General features: G+C 43.3%; 1 protein-coding gene across 1 annotated transcript in view; it reads left to right on the top strand.

Annotated features, from left to right (window-relative positions):
* Positions 1-20,267, top strand: part of CFAP61 (cilia and flagella associated protein 61) — a 389,757-nt gene that overhangs the window by 130,808 nt on the left and 238,682 nt on the right. Inside the window, exons 13-14 of the mRNA XM_006163629.2 lie at positions 7,158-7,297; positions 19,801-19,927. Coding sequence (XP_006163691.1) covers positions 7,158-7,297; positions 19,801-19,927 — 267 coding nt within the window. The remainder of the gene's footprint in view (positions 1-7,157; positions 7,298-19,800; positions 19,928-20,267) is intronic.

Genomic DNA, 20,267 nt, shown 5'->3' with positions numbered 1-20,267 from the left:
AATCCCTTCTCCATTCTCCTCTTGGGATCTTGGGCACGCACGTACACGCACCCGGCGTGAGTTCTAAGCCACCGGGTCCGGGACGTGAACCGCGGTTGACTACGTGGGAGTCCAGCAACATAGCCATTACGCTAACTGCTGTTTCCCCAGATTAGTTTATTTTTAACACCCATCATGCCATGAATTCATAGGGAATAGGTTCCAGTAGCTCAGGCTCCTTTCCATTGGTTCTCACAAAGTGTGCTTCTCTGGGTGGAGCAGGCTGGTGCTTTAGTTGAACGCAGGTACCTTTCTCTTTGGCTTATTTCTTTTTCTGGTCATTTTCCTTCACACGTTTTAGGAATCTATCTCTGCTCTTAGAATGTTTAATATGCTCAACAGGCACATTGATTCTCTTGGCAAGAATCTTGCCCTTAACTTGTTTGTTCACAACAATGCCAACAGCATGCTGGGTAACATTGTAGACTCTTCCAATTTTGCCATGGTAACATTTGTGGGGCATTCCTTTTTGAACAGTACCCATTCCCTTAATGTCTACAATATCACCTTTCTTGTAGATTCTCATATATGTCGCCAAAGGAACAACTCCATGTTTTCTAAAAGGCCTAGAGAACATGTATCGGGTGCCTCTCCTCTTTTTTTTTCCCTTTGTGTTCGTCATTTTGGTTAATTACTGGAAGATGGCCTATTTGTGTATTTTTGAAGGCTCTTTCTGTTGTTGATTTCAAGTTTAATTCCATTGTTGTTAGAATAGATGATAGATATGATTTCTATACTTTTACATTTGTAAAGACCTGCTTTGTGCCCTATTATGTGGTCAGTCTTTGAAAATGTTTGCGTGGGCCTGAGAAAAATGTGCATTTTGTAGTTGTTATATGAAATATTTTGTAAATGTCTGTCATATACATTTGGCTTATGGTATTGCTTAGCTTCTGTGTCTTTTTGTTTATTTTTTGTCTATATGACCTGCCCAATGGTGAGTGTGGGGTGTTGAAATCCCCAACAATTAGTGTGTTTCTATCACCCTCTTTAGGTCTAGCAGTCTTTGTTTTACGTATTTGGGTGCTCCAATATTGGGTGCATAAATATTTTTAATTGTTAAATTTTTCTGGTGAGTTAATCCTTTTACTATAGTAACCTTGTTTGTCTCTTTTTACAGTTTTTAGGTTGAAGACTATTTTGTTTGATGTCAGTATCATGACTCCAGCTTTTTTCTTATTTCTGTTTGAATGAAATGAATTTTTTTCCAGCAGTTTGCTTTCAATCTATTTATGTCTGTATCAATGAGATGTGTTGATGTGTTTCTTGTAAGCAACATATAAAAGCTCCTTTAAAAAAATAATCATTCACCTAGCCTGTGTCTGGGTTGGTTTGTTTGTTTTTGTTTTTGTTTTTAGAGAGATTTTTGCTATAGGTCGTGTGCCTTACCAGAGAGACAGAAAGTAAGAAATCACCCTCAAAAGGGAATGGCCATGCCTCAGTCCCTTCATCTTTATTCTCCTCTCAGGATTTTGGGCATTCATGCACATGCCCCATGCATGAGTTTCAAGCCACCTGATCCTGGACTCAAACTGCAGTCAACTATGTGGGTGGGGGAGGCAGAACAATTCTTAGGACCCAGGTGTGGTCCTGGAAAGGGCAGTCCGGGAGCAGCTGGGAACCAGACATGCCTTTCAGATCCAAGCCTTTCTGTACCTGCTTGTGATTTCTGGGAGCAGATCAGCCAGCTGAACCTAGATACAGGCCTAGCAAGTTTTTCCAGGAAAGGCTGTAGGCAGGCCTGTCTGTGAGACCCAAGGAGCAGTTCATATGCAGCTTGTGAGAAATGCCTGGAGCAAGGTGACCCTCAAGGCCTGGATGGGCTCTATGAAGGCGGTAGTGGGAGATGTGGGAGGCAGGTCAATTCTTTTCTCCTTTTTTAAAAAATTAACATTTTATTTACTTATTTAATTCATTTTTAATTTTTATTTTATTTATTATTATTTATACATTAAATTGCTACACATCATTTAGTTTGTGAAGAGACTTAGCCCACAGCATTTGCTGGGCTTGCCTGTTCTTTCCAGGGGCAAGTATCCCCCAAAGACCAAAATCTAGTCCGGGAAAAGGTGGGCCAGGCGTGGTAAGGGTTCCCTGGGGGGACTAGCAGCCAGCCGTGCCTTTAAGATCCAAGCAGGGTTTGTGTATCTGCCTGTAACTTCCCGGGATGAGGCAGTCCAGAGGCGTGCCTATCTCTGAGACCCAGGAGGCAAGTGCAGCCTGCATGAAACATTTGCGGCAAGGGACCCTCCAGGCCTGAATATGGCTCTATAAAAGCATTCAGAGAGAGGAGGAGGTGTGCCCCATCTATGTGGCCCCCAGAGTCTGTTGGACCTGTCTTCTTTCTGGGAGCAGATTGGGCCCCATTGCCCAGATAGGGCCCTGGCAAAGGTGGTCCAGGAGGGGTCAGATACCAGCTGTGCTTTTCAGATCCAAGCAGGGCTTGTGTACCTGCATATAATTTCTGGGAATGAGGGAGCCCGCTGAACCCGAATGCAGGCCTGGCAATTTCATCCAGGAGGGCCGTAAACAAGCCTGTCTGTGAGAACCTATAAGCAGGTCCTTTGTGGTTTGCATGGAAACTTTGATGGTGGGGACATCCCTGAAGTCTGGAATGTGGCCCTGGGAAGGCTGTTAAAGAGGGGGCAGAGGCAAGCCTCTCTGTCCAACCTTCACTGGAGACCATAACTTACAAAGCATGGGTTTCAAGGTGGCTGACTCAGTTTGAGCAGACCCGTGCTAGGAGTTAGGTGGCTGATTGCGCACTGTAGGGTCAGGAGGTGGTCTGGGCAGCACCCAGTCTTCTCCCTCTGACCTGGATCGGGACTCTTTGGTGTCCTCCTCTGTCAGGCGCCCCTCTCCTTTCCTTTGCCCACACTCACAGTTCAGGGAGGCCCAGAGAAGCTGCACCGTGGTGGCTTAAGTTGGGGGAGGTAGCAAGTCCCCATGACCTGCATCTGAAGGGAGGGAGAGTGCAGGCCTGCCCTGTCCAGCAGTCATGGGGAAGAGTGCAGGTTCCTCAGTCTCTGTTAGGGGTGGGAGAGGTGCTTTTGTACTCCACACCCTGGTGGAAGAGGAGGGATGCACAGATCCTCCAGCATAGGGACACTGGTAGGCTTCTGTCATGGAGGGTGTTGACCCCACTCCCACACCCCGAGATGGAGGGTTTTCTTTACCTCTGTGCTGTGTTTCCTGTTTCAGCCAGGCTGAGTGGCCGGATTCCTCATCCCATCTCAATCCAAGGTCCACCCATCCCCTGGTCAGCTGCCAAGATGGCACCAAGCTCTCTGGGCTCAGAGTGGAGTTGGGATGGGAGTGTCAAAGTTTTCTTTGAGGTTGAACATTGGTGAAATTTTCTATGATAGTGTTAGCTCCACTCCTGCTTCATTGTTCTGCCGATGAGGAGTTTTGAAGGTGAGAGTAAGAAATTTGGAGTTCTGGAGGAGAGGTCCTCTTGCCTCCCCCTATCCTGTGTGGGGCGGGGGGCTCGGGAACCTCATTGAGTTTAGGCGATCGATTACTTTTCCAGGTAGAGATTCCGTGCTCCAGAAGCACTTGCGGTCTTTGTCTAGTGCTAAATCAGTCTCACCTCACTCCTCTGCTGAAAGTAAAGGCAATGACTAAACTTCGCAGAGAGATGGCACAGTGGGTGCTTCTAGTAGGCCATCTTGCCTCCCCTCTCTATGAACTCTTAATAATAGAACATCTTGTCATTTTCAGTAATTGGCAATGCCATTTTACAGTTTTAAAAATGCATTATCTATTTTAGAGATAGCTTAACTGGTATTTTATTATAATCAAATTATTCATAGACCTGCCAATAGTATAAGAAAATGTGAAAAATCACACTGAAGTGAATTAGATTGTTATATTTTTTAGCTTATAGTGGCTCAGAGTAATCTGGAACCATCATATTGCTTTTGTGAGACTAGGAAAGTAGGAACTGTGGCTGATTTTTAGGTTGATATTTCTTTCCTTGCTAGTTCCTGGGCCAGACTCAGTGCCTGGTATGTAGGAGGGCTCGACCCATGTTGGTTAATGGGCCCCAGGGCCAACATCCAAGAATGAGTAAAACACTCCATTTCAGGGTGTCCTGGGCCTCTCCTTCCAGTCTCACTTCATTATTGTCTGCAATGGAGATCTAAGCAACCTCTTATCACTTTTCCAAAGGGAAGAAAGTGGGTCTTTCTGTAGCTAACTTTCTGTTGATTAAGTGAAATCAACAACTGTGCTTCGTTGACTAATTTCAAGCAAGAGAGTTATTGTCTTATTCTTCCTTGATGCTCTTTATATGAGGCAAAAACAAGTATGGCTTAATTACGTTGCCTCAACACTATTGATCTTGGCTTTTATTTTCTTACTTGATTTCATTTTAGTTTATGAAAAGGGATCAGGGACAGAGAGAGAGAGAGAGAGATTTCAGAGAGAGAGAGAGAGAGAGAGAGAGAGATTTTTGACAGGCTTTCACCTTGTTGTGATCCTCCTGCCCTGTTCTCCCAGTTAGCTGGGATCACAGGTACATGCCACTGCACCCAGCCTGCTCAGGTCAGGCCAACAACTGAATACGCGCCTCACCTGTGTCATCTGCCATTGTGCAGCAGCGCCCTCCCCGTGTACCACTGCGGCTGGGCCAGCGTCCCATCTTCATTTTTTAAAATATAATGAAACCTTGTAATTAGGCAGTATGTTTTCCATTGTAATTTTTAAAAATGTATTTTTTTTTTAAATTTAAGGTTTTTAACCATAGGGTACATGTGCTCATTGGAGAAAGAGAGAGAGACAGAGACAGTGAGAGGGAAAATGAGAAATCAGCCTCTGGGGGGATGGCCATACCACAATCCTTTCTCCTCCAATTTCCTTTTGCGATTTTGGGCATGCAAATTGGGATTCAGACTGCGATTAGCCACGTGGGAGTCCAGCGCCTTAATCACTATGGCCCCTTAAAATTTACTTTTAAGGCATTTTTAAACTTATACAAAGCCAGATCAGCAGTTGGTGTAATGGCTATGTTGATGGACTCCCATGTAGTCGCCCACGGTTCGAGTCCTGGACCTGGTGGCTTAAACTCATGCCTCTCTGGGAGGTGATTTCTTGCTTTCTATTTCTCCCTCTCTGTCTTTCTGGCGAGCACATAAGTCCTATAGCAAAAACCTCTCAAAACAAACAAACAAAACAAAACCAAAAACAAAACCTCACATAAAGCAATAAAGATCAACCTGAACATAGAATCTACAAAGTTATTTTCCCTCAAAAATCCCTCAAAGAAAATTTTACCAAGTTTACTTCTTTCCTGTTTTAAAATCTGTGTAAAGGCAAATCTTCAGCATTTAAAAAATAATGCTGACTTTCAAGAGGTAAAAGATCTGTTTTTATCTCAATTATGTTTGATTTCAGGATATGGGGAGACAGGAACAAAATACTTTCATTACTTCATCCTTAATCCTTCAAATCCAAGTTGAAGAAACTCATTAGAGTTAGCCTCCCCCTCCCAGAGGAAGCACAGTGAGACTTGGCACCCAATCCTGTTTGCACCTTGAGCATTTCAGTAACTTGAGTCTATAGTTCCCCACCAGGATCCGTGTTATTTTGCTAGAAAGGAGGAAGATAAGGTCAAAGAGTGATTCACTCCTTTGGGTTGCACGGATGTCCCCCGGGTTTTAGATTAGCTCAAGTAATGCCTTTACAGGGTTCAAGGGGAGGCGAGATCCCGAAGGGACAAATTAGCTCTGGGAAGAGCAGGCTGCTACTGTAGGGACCTGGCAGTGCATCAGGTGGCTGTGTGGAGCTCAGGCAACCTGGAGCGGCACCAGCCACACACAGGGGTGTGAGCCCACAGTAGTGGTCACGTGACCCGAAAAAGTAAAAAAGAACACGTGAAATGCACGTGAATATGTATTTCCTGTAACTCACTATGTCCCAAACTTAGTTGCCTCAACATGTAATCAATATGAACAAATATTAATGAGCTACTTTATATATTTTTCTCCTACTAAGTCTTTGAAATCCAATGTGTATTTTATATCCATAATACATCTGAAGACACGCACTACATTTTCATCAGAAATACTTGAACTGTTGTTTACATTTTATAAAATTTATAGTTGGATAATTGGACTCACGTACTCAGGTTGGATAAATAGACTTGCAAACACACATAAAACTTTTCCAATAATGAAATTGAGCATCAGTTTTTAAATTGAAATTTAAGTAAAATAAAATGTAAAGTTCAGCTCCTCATTCACTCTAACCACATTGCAAATGCTGATGGCCCCCTGTGCCCATTGGCTACCTTGCAGGATGGCGCAGCCTGGGAGGTAAGTGATACTAGAACATGCAGATCCTCCCGTGTCTGCTAACTAAACTTGCTGCCCGCGTTCAACCACACCCCTGGTTCTGCTCACCCAAATGGAACCATGTCAAGATAAAATACACACACCCCTTTTTGTGTAATCGCAGAGGTTTAGAGTCCCCTAAAGCCTGAGTCATACCACTTCATCTTTCAGAGGAGGGGGTTGTGGCTGACATAAGGTCACTTAATAAGCACAAGGCATTTGCTTCAATACCATGGCACCTCATCTACTTGGTGATGCAAGTGAATTTACAAGTGCATTAAAAATCTTCTTCCAGGCCCAGCCACAGTGGCACAAGCAGTAGGAGCTCTGTTGCATAATGCTTGAGGCCATAAAGGAAGACTCTGGGTTCTGTTCCTAGGTCTCCCTGAATACCCCTGGCCTTCATGTAATCCTGGTTTTTGGCTCCAGGTTTTTGGGGAGGATCTGCCAAGGGGGGTCTTAATTTCTCTTTCTCTTATGAAAAAAAAAAAAAAGCCTAAAAAGAAATATATATCTGTAAAGTGCTATGCTGGATAGATGCCATTGTTTATAATATTCATTAATAAAAGGTTTTAATCAGACTCACAGGTATGTTCTCCACATTCCATTACTTATCTCTCTGAATTTTATGTAATTACTTTCCAAATTATAAGAAAGTTTAGTTCGAGTATCCTCTCCTTAATTAATGCATTTTGCTTCTTTTTCTTAGTGTCTTACAGTAGGAATGTATGTATTGACAAATGCTTTTTGGTTCTTTCTATGTGTCCTGGCTTTTGACCATGTTAGAACAAGAACTTCTGCATAATTTCTCTGCCCCATCTCACCCCTGAGTTTGTCCTCATCCAGAACTTCGTGAAGATGGTCCCCTTCAACAACTGCACCCTCGAGCAGGATCTCTACGTCTTCCACCGGGCCGGGTTGCTTAAGTAAGTGGATGCACGTTGACCAAAGGACAATCCACGAAATGAAAAGAGAGGAAGGGCCAGCTTCAGTGGTGCAGTGGTAACAGTGCTCCAAGAGGCTGACAGTGCACAGAAAGGTCCGGGGTTGACATCCTGAGGCTTCCCTGTACATAGCAGGCTCAAATTATGTGCCTGTGATCCTGGCTGGCTGAGGCGGGGGCGGATGCCAGCATAGAATATCTGTGGGGAGTGTCTCTCTGGGTCTCTGTTTCTCTCTCTTATGGAAGAAAGAAAGAAACTTTTAAAAAGACAAAGGGGCAGCCAGCAGGTAGCATGACGGTTAAGGCACTAGACTCTCACATGGTCGACTACGGTTTCAGTCACGGACCCAGTGACTTGAAACTTAGGCCAGATGTGTGTGTGTGCCCAGAATTCCTAGCAGAGAATGAAAGAGAAAGACTTGCACTCCCGTGGTAGGTGATTTCTCACTTTCTGTCTCTCTGTCTCGCTCTCTCTCTCTCATGAGCACACATTCCCTATAGCAAAAATCTCTCTCTCAAAAAAGAAGAAAAAAAAAAAGACAAAGAGCTCCCTGATACTTTAATAATTTATTGTAAATGTTGCTTTCTCTTTTTTAAGGTTTTTGCCATAGGGTGCATATGCTTGCCAGAGAGGAGACAGTGAGAAGCAAAGTGAAAAATCACCCCCCGGGAGAATGGCTCTGCCCCAATCCTTTGCCCCTCATTTTCCTCTCAAGATTTTGGGCATGCGCACACATGTGCTTCTCAAGCTGTAGAGCCTAGGACTTGAACCGCACAGTTTGCCATCTAGGATATAGCAACCCTAACTATGACACCACCAGCTAGTCCCCTAGATATTATTATCTTCATTTTACAGGTAAGGAAATTGAGACTCAGAGAGGTTGAGTAACTGGTCCAAAGTCCACACAGCAGAAAGTGGCACAACTGGAATTAGAACTTAGGCCATTAGCTTCCAGAGCCAATTTATAACCACCCTACGTTCTGCTTCTCTAGGCTGTGTTTAGTGTAATCTTGTTTGATACTTTTAAACTATGCATATATTTCAGGTAGCCCCTAGGCTAAACTGTTGTAACAGAGACCCCACAATATAATGGCTAGAGCCAGATCAAGATGTTGTCTCTTATGGAGTAGTCCAGACAGAACAGATGGTCTGAGGAGAGTAGCAGCTTTTCCCCATAAAGCTGTCTGGGGACCTATTACCCTTCTTCCCATAGAGCAAGGTATTTACCTAACATCTCCAGAGAGGAGTCACAGGTCTGTGAATTTGGATGGGTGAAAACCTGCATCTTTATTTCACCAACCTTGAATGGAAACGTAGCATGTTCTTTTAATATGAATGGAGACAGCAAAGCTCCATCGTGTGAGCAGAAATCATGGCTGTAACCAGTAGAAAGCACCTGTCTTCACGTCATATTATAGCTATTACAGATGTCTCAAAATATCATGTATGTTCACCCTACTTTGAAATTTCAAAAGTTATTTTATCTCAAGAATTTGTTTTCTTTTTTTAAGAATTGTTTATCTGATCCCATTTATCATTATTATTTTAAAATTTGCTACAGAGCATATGTGCTTACCAGAGAGGGAGAGAGAAAAAGCAAGCTGCCAGGTCAGGATTCAAACTGTAGTCAGCCATGTGGGACTCCAGTGCCTTAACCACTCTGCCACCTGCAGAGGCCAAATTTTGGCCTCCCAAAATTTGTTTTTTTAATGTATTAAAGAAGAGGCACAGATAATACTCTAACACATTTTGAGAAGCAACTATGTTTCAATATATCCTGTTGCTTTTGTAACCTTTTGTGTGTGTGTGTGTGTGTGTGTGTGTTTTAAGGTTTTGTCATAGCCTGTGCACTTGCCAGAGAGACAGTAAGAGGGAAAATGAGAATCACCTGGGGGATGGCCATGCCATAATCCCTTCTCTTTTATTCTCCTGGGATTTTGGCAACACACACACACACACATATATGTGCTCAGCTTGAATTTCAAGCCTCCAGGTTCAGGACTTGAACTGTAGTCAGCCATGTAGGAGTTCAGCGCCTTAAACACCATGCCACCTGCTGGCTTTCCTTTTGTCTTTTGCCTAGAAAAGCCAGAAAAATATGTCATGACTTTTCCGACAACCCAGTATGTTACATATTCAAAAACATTGGTCTGAGAGGGAGTCCATAGCATCACCAGACTGTCAAATATCAAAGAGCTTCTTTGTACACTCAAATTCAAGACCCACTATCAGTGTGGGCTTTTCCTCCTTGTGCTCAGAGCCACCTCAGAAGACCAGAGTCACATTTCAGCTGAGAGGAAAGGGTGCAAAGAGAAATGGCTGGGAACACTTTCCTTCCCTGGAACATACATCTCTTCTGCTCATGCTCTGTGGTCAGAAGCTTGGTCTCATGGCTCTGCTTAATTGCAAGGGAGGCTGGGAGGTATGTTACTAGTAGGTTGGGTATGTGCTTAGTAAAAACTTGGTTGATTCTGTTATTGAAAGAAAAGGAAAATGGATTCTATGGAACCATCATATCTAGTTTTATCTTGCATGTGTATTGAAGTTCTAGAATGATGCACAAGATTTTGTTAAGTTTATGTGTCTCTGGGAAGCAGGTCTTCAAGGCTAGTGTAAAGATGTGATTTACTTTTTCCTTTAAGTCTATTCGTTCTGTTTTATTTTGTTGGTGTTGTTGTTTTAATTAATAAACTATTTTTTTAGGGCCATTTGAGGTTCCTGGCAAAATTGAGGGGGAAATGCAGGAGGTTCCCCCATATGCCTCCTCTACCCCAACATAGTCTCTTTCATCATTGCCATCCAGCACCAAGGTGGTACGTTTGTTAGAATTGGTGATCCAGGGACCAGCAGTTAGCATAATGGCTATGTCGCTGGACTCCCACATAGTCGACCACGGTTCGTGTCCCGGACCCGGTGGCTAAAAACTCACACTGGGCGCGTGTACGTGCATGCCCAAGATCCCAAGAGGAGAATGGAGGAGAAGGGATTGTGGCATGGCCATCCCCCCTGGGGTGTGATTTCTCGCTTTCTCTCTCTCTGTCTCTCTTTGTCTGTCTGGTGAGTGCACATGCCCTATAGCAAAAACTCCGCCAAAAAAAAAAAAAAAAAAAGAATTGGTGAACCAAAATAGACATGGTGTTAATAACCAAAGTCCACTGTGTACGTGAGAACTCAGTCTTGGTGCTGCACGTTCTGTGGGTTTGGACGAATGTATGGTGATGTATACAATGGTATCTATCCACCACTATACTGCCATGCAGATCATTTCACTGCCCTAAAAATATTCTGTGCTCCATTCGTTCATCCTTCCTTCCCCGCAACCCGGGCAATCACTGGCCATTCTATTGTCTCCATAGTTTTGTATTTTCCAGTATGCCTTATAGTTAAAATCACTCAGTATGTAGTTTTCAGATTGGCTTTTTTAAATTTAGCAATATACATTTGAGATTCCTTCATTTCTTTTCATAGCTCAGCTCATTTCTTTTTTTTTTTTTTTAAAGAATTATTTAGGACCAGCAGGGGGCATAATGATTGTATTGCCAAACTCCCATATGGTCAACTGTGGTTCAAGTCCCAGACCTGGTGGCTTAAAACTCATGTCAGGTACATCTATGTGCATGCCCAAGATCCTGAGAAGAGAATGGAGAAGAAGGGATTGCAGTATGGTCATCCTCCCTAGGGGGAGGGTGGTGATTTCTTGCTTTCTGTCTCTTTGTCTCTCTGGCAAGACATGCATCCTATAGCAAAAATCTCTCTGTTAAAAGAAATATTATTTAATTCTATTTATTATTATTATTATTTTAAATTTGCTATAGTTCATGTGTGCTCATGAGTGAGTAAGAGAGAGAGAGAAAGAGAGAGCGAGAAAGAGAGAGAAAGCAGGCCACAGGCTGCCAGGTCTGGGACTCAAACCGCAGTCAGCCAAGTGGTAGTTGAGCACCTTAACCACCATGCCACTTGCTGGCCCAGCTCATTTCTTCTTAACACTGAATAATATTCCAGTGTCTGGATGTACTACAGTTTGTTTATCGATGTCACCTACTAAAGGACATCTTGGTTGCTTTCAAGTTTGAGCAATTATGAATAAAGCTGCTATAAACATTCATGTGTAGATTTTTTTTTTATGTGGATACAAATTTTCGACTGATTTGGGTAACTACCAAAGAGTATAATTGCTAGATTCTGTGATCAAAATAATTCACTTTTGTCAGAAACCGCCAAACTGTCTTGTAAAGTGTCAGCTTTACTTTTTTTTTTATCACTTGCATATAAAATTGGAACAAATCAGTACACTTGGGTTATTTTCTGAAAAGTTAAGGACTCGCCAGCTGAAATAGCCTTCCTGTCTCTAGCAAGTTGTGGTCCGTGTCACTGTTGCCATCTGAGCCGTCACCAGGAACTTCCTTCCCGCTCTCACCACTCCCATACCAGGATCTCAGCTGTATATTCTCGTAGCTTCTCTGAGGGCCACCGTTGTGCGCATCGTCTTTTCCGGATCAAGAAGCTGACTGGGTTCCTGTAGGGGAGGACATCCCTTAAGACCCACAAATTTATCTCCTTCAGGTGATGTCCTTTTGACACACATGACAGTAGGGCCATTTTCTACAGAAAGCACAGCTATCTCCTTTAATTATTTATTTTAGAGTCTAAGCATAAAATGGGGAAATCATACATTTTAAAAAGAATTATTTATTTAATTTTATTGATTATCATTACTACTATTTTTAAATTTTCTCTAGGGCACTTGGTGTCACCAGAAAGAGACAGGGACACAGAGAGAGGGAGAATGAGAAAGCGAGCCAGCAGGTCTGGGACTCAAACCAATGGCCATGTGGAAAGTCCAGTACCTTAACCAACATGCCACCTGCAGGCCCCGTCACAGGGTTTTATTAATGTTGGGAATTGCAGTTTTGCCTGTCAGGATTGCTCAGCTCCTGTGTCCCACCTGTGTCCCCTTTAGGCAGCTGATCTTGGTGGATGTGAGAAAGAGTTCAGCCAACCTGAAGAGGGTCCTACAAAGATGTGAAAGAGGGACAGTTTCATACCCTACCTCCCAGTGACCTCAGCATTGTTTCTTTAAATTACTGTGTTAACAAGTGAACTGGAGTAATTTTGTATTAAACAAAATGAAGATTAAAAAAATGTGAGTTGGGGACCAGCAGTTGGCATAATGGCTATGTTGCTGGACCCCCATGTAGTCGACTGTGGTTCAAGTCCCAGACCCAGTGGCTTAAAACTCACGCCGGGCGTATGTGCGTGTGTGCCCAAGATCCAAGAGAACAGAGGAGAAGGGATTGCGGCGTGGCCATACCCCCTAGGGGGTGATTTCTCACTTTCTGTCTCTCTGTCTCTCTCTCTGTCTGGTGAGCACATGTGCCCTATAGCAAAAACCTCTCTCTTGAAAAAAAAAAAGTGAGTTGGAGAGTGACTTCAAAGACCATCTCTTGTCTTGATGGCTCCCTGGTATCAGTCACCCCAGGGTGGTTCTGCCTTCCCTTCCATCCTGATTTCTCCACTGTGTCCTGTAAAAGAGCCAAGTCGTTTTTATAGACAGCCCTCACACTAGCACCCACAGCCCAGCCAGGAGTGCAGGGGGGTCCAGATGCAGCAGCTCCCATCACTGGTAAGCCTGCGTTCTGTGAGGTGATGCTCTGTAACATGGACCCCTTGTATCTGTGGGTCTCACACTCACTTTTAACAAGGGAGGACTTACAAGGATGAGTTCATCCTTCGCATCGAAGAAAACCATCCCAGGCTGGGCTAGCGGCTCCATAAGGCTATTGTAGACCAAGGCACCATTCTACCCCCAGCATGCGACTTTCCTTCTCAAGGTTACCTCATCATTACTGAAGATGGTTCTTTGTTTCACGTGCTGCTCAGTCCTGCTGCAGGCATAGTCCAGGGGTCAGCAGCACCAGCAGCTGGGGAATACTTGCTGAAGTGCTGACTCTCAGGCCCTGCCCCAGGCCTTCTGAATCTGTGCTTGCCCAGAAGTCTGTGTTGGTGAAAAGCACTCCAGTTGCTTTTGATGCATGTTACAATTTGAGAGGCACCACAAATGCTTCTTCTTTTTATGAATATGGTAAGAAAGAATTGTGATATTTATCAAATTTCTAAACACAGATTTTCTATAACCAGATAAGCCATACATACATTAAACCTTTTTGTTACCTGGTAATTTTTTGGGTAACTGTTGCATTATGAAGTCCTTTCTATAATGTACAACAGTCCTTCGGGCTGGATTTTATAAGAATATATGCTAACTGTTTCTAGTTTCTTGTCCTTTCTTTCCACACACATCCTCCCCTTAACCTATGCTTTTCTAAAATCATCTTTTTAATTTTCAGAATTTAGATTCACAGTGAGAATGCTTTCATCAGGAAATAAAAGGAAACCCAGCTCAACATGATATAGGCATTTATTGGCTCATATAATCTGAAGCTAGGCAGAGCTTTAAAGTTTGCACCCTCAGGGTCTTGGTTTCTTTCCTCTCTTCCCCTCTGCCCTCCCTGCGTCAGCTCCATTGTGAAGCCGCCACCATCACATCCGCAAATGGCCATACAGCACTGCTGGGAGAGAGCGCTGGCTGAAGGGATGCTTTCTTAGAGGCCCCCTTAGACAGCTTCCCTCGTTCACCCAATAAAATCCACTGCACCACTACCTGCATGTGCCAGGCCTTTCCAGGTGCTGGGGAAACAGAAGTGACTCAAACCAACAGAAATCCTTGCCCTCATGGGGCCTGCATTCTAGAGGAGAGAGACACAGAAGAAAGAGATCAAGTATAATATGTAAGTGATGAGGGTGAACTTGAAAGATGCAGCAGGTGAGGGGATAAGAAGTGCTGAGTAGGGGCCAGCAGGTGGTGTGGTGGTTAAGGCACTGGACTTCCACGTGGCTGATCATGGTTCAAGTCCTGGACCCAGGGGCTTGAAGATCATGCCAGACGCTAGTGTATGCATGCCCCAAATCTCTAGAGGAGAATGGAGAAGGGATTGTGGCATGGCCATCCCTCTTAGGGGGTGATTTCTCACTTTCCCTCTCTCTGTCTCTCTCTGTTGAGCACACGTGCTCTATAACAAAAACCTGAAAAAAGAAAAAGTTCTAGGTGGGCAGATGGGGTGCACAGGTAAGGTGGCAGTGAGTGAAGACCTGAAGGAAGCAGAGGAGGAGCCACATGAGCACAGGAAGGGCACAGTTCCTCAACAGCTACTTTTTTTTTTTTTTTTTTTTTTTTTTGCTTCACTTCTCTTGACATTTGGCATGAATTGTTCCTGCTCTTAAGTTTGGTTACTTTAAATTTCATGACCTCGTGTTCTGGTCTCCCATCTAATTTTGTTCTTCTTCCCTCGGGAAATTATGTTTGTGTCTGTCATCTGCCCTCCGGCCCTGCTGGTGAGCACTGGGACAAATAAGTCATTCAGTTGTTAGCGATGGTCACCTCATCCATCAACGGATTCCACACCCAGGTTCCTCTCATTTCGCTTAGTGACTGCTGGGCTTTGAGATGAATACATCTTCTAATATTTATGTTAACGTTCACTTTATGTGCTGGTAAATCACATGCTTTCTACCACTTTTACTTCACATAGCAATTTCTAGGTTATCTCCCAATTTACTGTGGGATTGGCCCGTAGTATACAAGATTCTTTTTCCATTTTCCCTGCTTGCTTCTTCTTAATCTTCCCATGGCTTTTCTTCCCTCTTGTTTATTCATTAGTGGAGGACACATCCAGGTGACCTGACCTCTCACTTTGTCTTGCCGTCATTCCAAACTCGGTTTCTCTGAAATTTGACATCCAAGTTAGGGGAAAATATTTCAGACATATTCGTCCAACTAATATTTATTGTACTAGAAATGATTTTCTTTTTAGAAAAGAATTATTTATTTAATTTTATTTATTATTATTTTTAAAAAATTTGACCAGAGAGAGAAGGAAAACAAGAAAGCAAGCTTCCAAGTCCGGTACTTGAACTGTGGTCAGCCATGTGGGAGTTCAGTGCCGTAAGTACCATGCCACCTGCTAGCATGTAGAAATTCTTTTCTTTCTTTCTTTCTTTCTTTCTTTCTTTCTTTCTTTCTTTCTTTCTTTCTTTCTTTCTTTCTTTTTAACAGAGATTTTTGCTATAGAGAGCATGTACTTGCCAGAGAGACAGAAATCAAGACATCACCCCCTAGGTGGGATGGCCACACCGTAATCCCTTCTCCTCTTGGGATTTTGGGCACACATGCACATTCAGTCAGCATGAACTCCAACCCTCTGAGTCTGAGATTCTAACCACAGCGACTATGTGGGAGTCCAGCGATGTAACCATTCCACCCTCTTCTGGTCCCAGAAATTACTTTCTATAAGTAAATAATTACTGCTATGTTAGGTCATCCAGCCCATTGTCCACTTTGCTCAATAAGTAAAACTGCCCTTAGGTTGCTGTCCTAAACGGCCATGTGGGAGTTCAGTCCCTCTTCTACTTTCAATCAACCTTTTGAATAAAGCCCAATAGAAGCTCATTTTTAGATTTTGTAGTTATTGTTTGTTTTTAGTTTTGGTTTTGGTGTAAACTGAAATAGCAATGACTGTCAAATTATTTTATGATTATACTACATAGATCACTCCTTTGGAATTCGGAATGACTCAGATCACTTTTTCTTCCTTTCATCATTTTGTTTTCATTTACTGGCATCGAAAAATTGCTCTGTGTTCTGCAAGGTTGAGTGTCTGTAGACACACTTAAACTTACAGGTGTCTAAAACCATACCTCCATTCCACCTGGGGGGGAGGTCGGATTGTCTGAGGCAAAGGTGGAAACGAGAATGGATCATACTGCTGTGACAACCTAGGAGAGAGGTGGCCATGGCCAGGGTGGCATCGGAAGTTATGAGAAGTGGTTGGATTCTCAGAGACATTTTGAAAGGAGAGGCTGGGTTGAAATATAGGCACGTAAGAAGCCAAGATGAAGCCAACAGGTTGAGCCCAAACCACAAGAAGGATAGAGTTACCATTAACTAAGATGAAAAAGACAGCTTCACAGAGGGCTTCGGAATGATAGCATTGAGATGATACTGATAGCCTAGTTTGCTTTGTTTCCTCTACGTTAAGCTTACCCAAATGTCTCTCTCTCTTTTTAGTTTTACCATAGGGCACATAGACATGCCATAGAGAAAGAGAGAGGAAGTGAGAAATCACCTCCTAACAGGGATGGTTTGCCACGATCCTGTCTGCCCAATTCTCAGGATGTGGGACATGCACACACATGCGCCTGGCATTTTTCTCATGCCACAGGGTCTGGGACTCAGACTGTAGGGTGGGCCTTGTGGGATCCAGCCACTCAATAACTATCACACCACTGGCTGGTCCATTATCCACATTTTCTACAGCATTTTAAGTCTTTTGTCTGATAGCAGTTTCTGAGAGAAGTGTATTAAGCTATCACTATGAGGTAGATTGTCGTATTCTCATAACACTGTCAATTTTTACTTCAATATCTTGAAGGTACATTGTTAGACCCTTACAAATTTGATATTGTTGTATCTTCCTAGTGAATGTTTACTTTTATTATTAAGTAAGATCTTTTTTCTCGTAATGACTTTTGCCTTTCAGTCTAGTTTATCTGATGTTTATAGAGCCACAGCGGCTTATTTTTTGACTATCACGTGCCACTCCCCTTTCCTTTTCCTCTCAACTTTCTTAGGTGTTTTATGTATCTTTTGAAACAACTTTATTGACATGTAACTCACATACCATATAATTCACCCACTTAAGGAATTTAGTACATTTATAATGTCATACAGCTGTCACTTGTACCTGGTTCCACCTCATTTCAGCATCCCTAAGGAAACCCTGTACCCACTGACCAGTCACTTCCAAACCTCTCTGCCCCTGCCCCTGCCAACTGCCAGTCTACTTCCTGTAGATGGTACGTTTTCTCTAAGCTGTCCTATTCCGGACATTTCCTGTAAGTATACAATGTGTCTCTCTTGTACATGGCTTCTTTCATTTTGCATGATGTTTTACATATTCATACATGTTAGAGCATGTATATTCCCTTTTATGACTGAGTAATATCCACTGTTTTTGCATGTTTCATTTATTTCCATCACTTTTTGGGCTTTATAAGTAATGATGCTATGAATTTCATGTACATGTTTTTTCTTTCCCCTTTTTTTTTTTTTTTTTTTTTTTTTTTTTGAGAGGTTTTTGCTATGGGGTGCGTGTGTTAACCAGAAAGACAGAGAGAGACAAAAAGACAGAAAGTGAGAAATCACCCCCCGAGGGGATGGTCACGCCACAATCCCTTCTCCTCCATTCTCCTCTCGGGATCTTGGGCACGCACGTACATGCACCCAGCATGAGTTTAAGCCACCAGGTCCAAGACTCGAACAGTGGTTGACTACATGGGAGTCCAGCAACATAGCCATTATGCAAACTGCTGGTCCCCATGTTTTTTCTTTTTTTGTGGATACATTTTTACTTCCCTTCAGTATTTTCCTATTACCTGTGTGGTCTTGTTTTTTACATTTACATCATTAACCTATCTAAAATAAATTTTGGTAGAAGGGGGCCATATTTATCTTTCACTTAAAAATTGCTCATAAACCTATTAAGGTTATATTATCTTTTATAAAAATATTTGCTAAGGGATCAGCAGTTAGTGTAATGACTTTGTCGCTGGACTCCCATATAGTCAACCGCGGTTCGAGTCTTGGACCTAGTAGCTTAAACTCACGCTGGGCTCTCTTGCATGTGTGCCCAAGATCCTGAGAGGAGAACGGAGGAGAAGAGATTGTGGCATGGCCAGCCCTCCTGGGAGGTGATTTCTCACTTTCTGTCTCTCTCTGTCTTTCTGGCAAACGCACACGCCCTATAGCAAAAACCTCTCCAAAAAAAAAAAATTGCAAAAAGGTACATACACTCACCAGAGAGAGACAGAGACAATGAGAGAAACAAAGAGGAGAAAGCAAGGACCCTCCATGGGGCATGGCCCATGCTGCCATCCCTTCACCTCCATTTCTTCATCCTTCTAGGAGTTGGGGCACACACGCACATGTGGCTGGCATGTTTCTCAAGCCACTGGTCCAGGACGCCAACGATGTTGTCAGTCATGTAGGATCCAGCTGCTTTAACCACTGTGTCACAGGCTGGCCCAGAATGATTGTCTTTGATCAACTCATTATATTGGGTTGTTGGGAGCCATCACACATTTTTGCATAGAAAGTAACGTCATGACTTTTCTGACAACCCAATAAATATAGATAATTCTTTGCAAATATACCACTCTGTCCTTTATATGGAAAAAGGCATGAAAATTGGAGCACAGATATTCCCTACAGTCAAAAGTTAAATAGGTTAAAGTATTTTACTTTATTAACATTAGCAAGTATCATATTACCCTATTTACTAGTCATTTCCTGATGACTGGAGAGAATTCAATACAAAGCTCACTACGTACAGTACAGTACGTCAGAACCATTACCAAATGAAAATGTGGGACCTCTGCCTGGGGTGGCAAAGTCAGTCTTCCTTTCTCCCCTTCCACGAACCCAGTGCTCCAACCCATTGCTATCAAGCATCCCCCAGGGGCAACCTCTGCCCCCAAATGCACTGAACACGTGGTTGGGGGGGTGGGCAAGAGGGCCATCCTGAGCTGTACACATCATGGCCCTGCCTGCCCAGGGTGTGGACAGTCAACTCTGCCCTGTCCAGAGACTCCACAGTTCTGACCCCCAACTCTCTCCATGTCATCTCCAGGACACCACTGGGGGCCGAGAGTGATAGTTGAACGAGAGCCTCCTCAACCAATGCAGCCCAGTTGTCACCCCTGGCAGAAGGAGGCAGGGGTGGAGAGGACTTATAGAGCACAGCAAACAGGTGGCAGGGAACCCACGGAGAGAGGGCAAGAGGCAGTAACCATGCATGAGCCAAGGCTCCAAGTCCCAGACATGCTCCATTGTCTCCCTTGTCTTCACTTAAAAACACAACATCAAAGATGAAGTTATTCAGAATTTGAAGATGGTTGACCTTAGAGCATTAAATTCCAAATGGGAGACCCTTCAGAGCATGCAGCCCTGTGCTGGACCACGGATCACATGCTAATTAAGCCAGGTCCAACATGATGTAATTCCTTAACTTGACTACTTGACAAATTTGGGAAAGACTTTGGCTCTTTACATGGAATAAATATGAAATAAAACATGACTGTTTTGAGTTAAATGTATCTGAAGTATCACTTTGTGTTGTCTTTGGTGAAGGGCATTATCAATGATTTTGACCTTATTCTTTGCATTTGTGTGTGTGTGTGTGTGTTTTCCAGGTTTGCTAGAATGAAATGTGTTACTTTTGTGATGAATCAAGCCCCTGTGTCATATAAATGCATTTTACCAGAGCTTATTTTATATAAATGTGATAGATTACACTTCTGACTCCATATTGGAGTAGAATACCTATTTTAGTTCTTTAACCTAAAAAAATCGTGTTTCTCTTTCTACCCAGGTCCATTAACATAAGATTAGCCACTATCTCTGATGTTCCTGGTGTGGAAAATCTCGTCAGCACCCTCATGCTGAATAAAAGCATATTGGATGACTTAGCCCGATACAACGAGGCCTGCAGAGACTTTGTAAGTAGCAGCTGTGACCAGACCTCATGTTATGGGACCATTATGACCCATGAGGTCCAGCCCTGAAGCTTCCTTAACCTCAGCTGGACAATCATGGGGTGGGGAGCAGTGTAGGTGGGGGACAAGGTGGGAGCGAGAAGAGAAAACCAGAGAAACTAACTGGGATTTCAGAAAGTGCAGTTGTTCTCATTGGTGGCCCCCAGTGGAGCTGATCAAATACCCCAAAGCCTTCTCCAGGGGATAGGAAATTGGGACTTGATTCAGACAAACATCATAAAACATCATAGAACCTAGTCCTCAGAATAAGCCAGCGTGGCCATGGTAGGTAAAGGGAGATGTG

The sequence above is a fragment of the Tupaia chinensis genome, unplaced genomic scaffold (assembly GCF_000334495.1).
Source record: "Tupaia chinensis unplaced genomic scaffold, TupChi_1.0 Scaffold142716_1, whole genome shotgun sequence".
NCBI lineage: Eukaryota > Metazoa > Chordata > Mammalia > Scandentia > Tupaiidae > Tupaia > Tupaia belangeri.
Note: the sequence above shows the minus strand (reverse complement) of the source record. Positions and strands in the feature narration are given on the sequence as shown.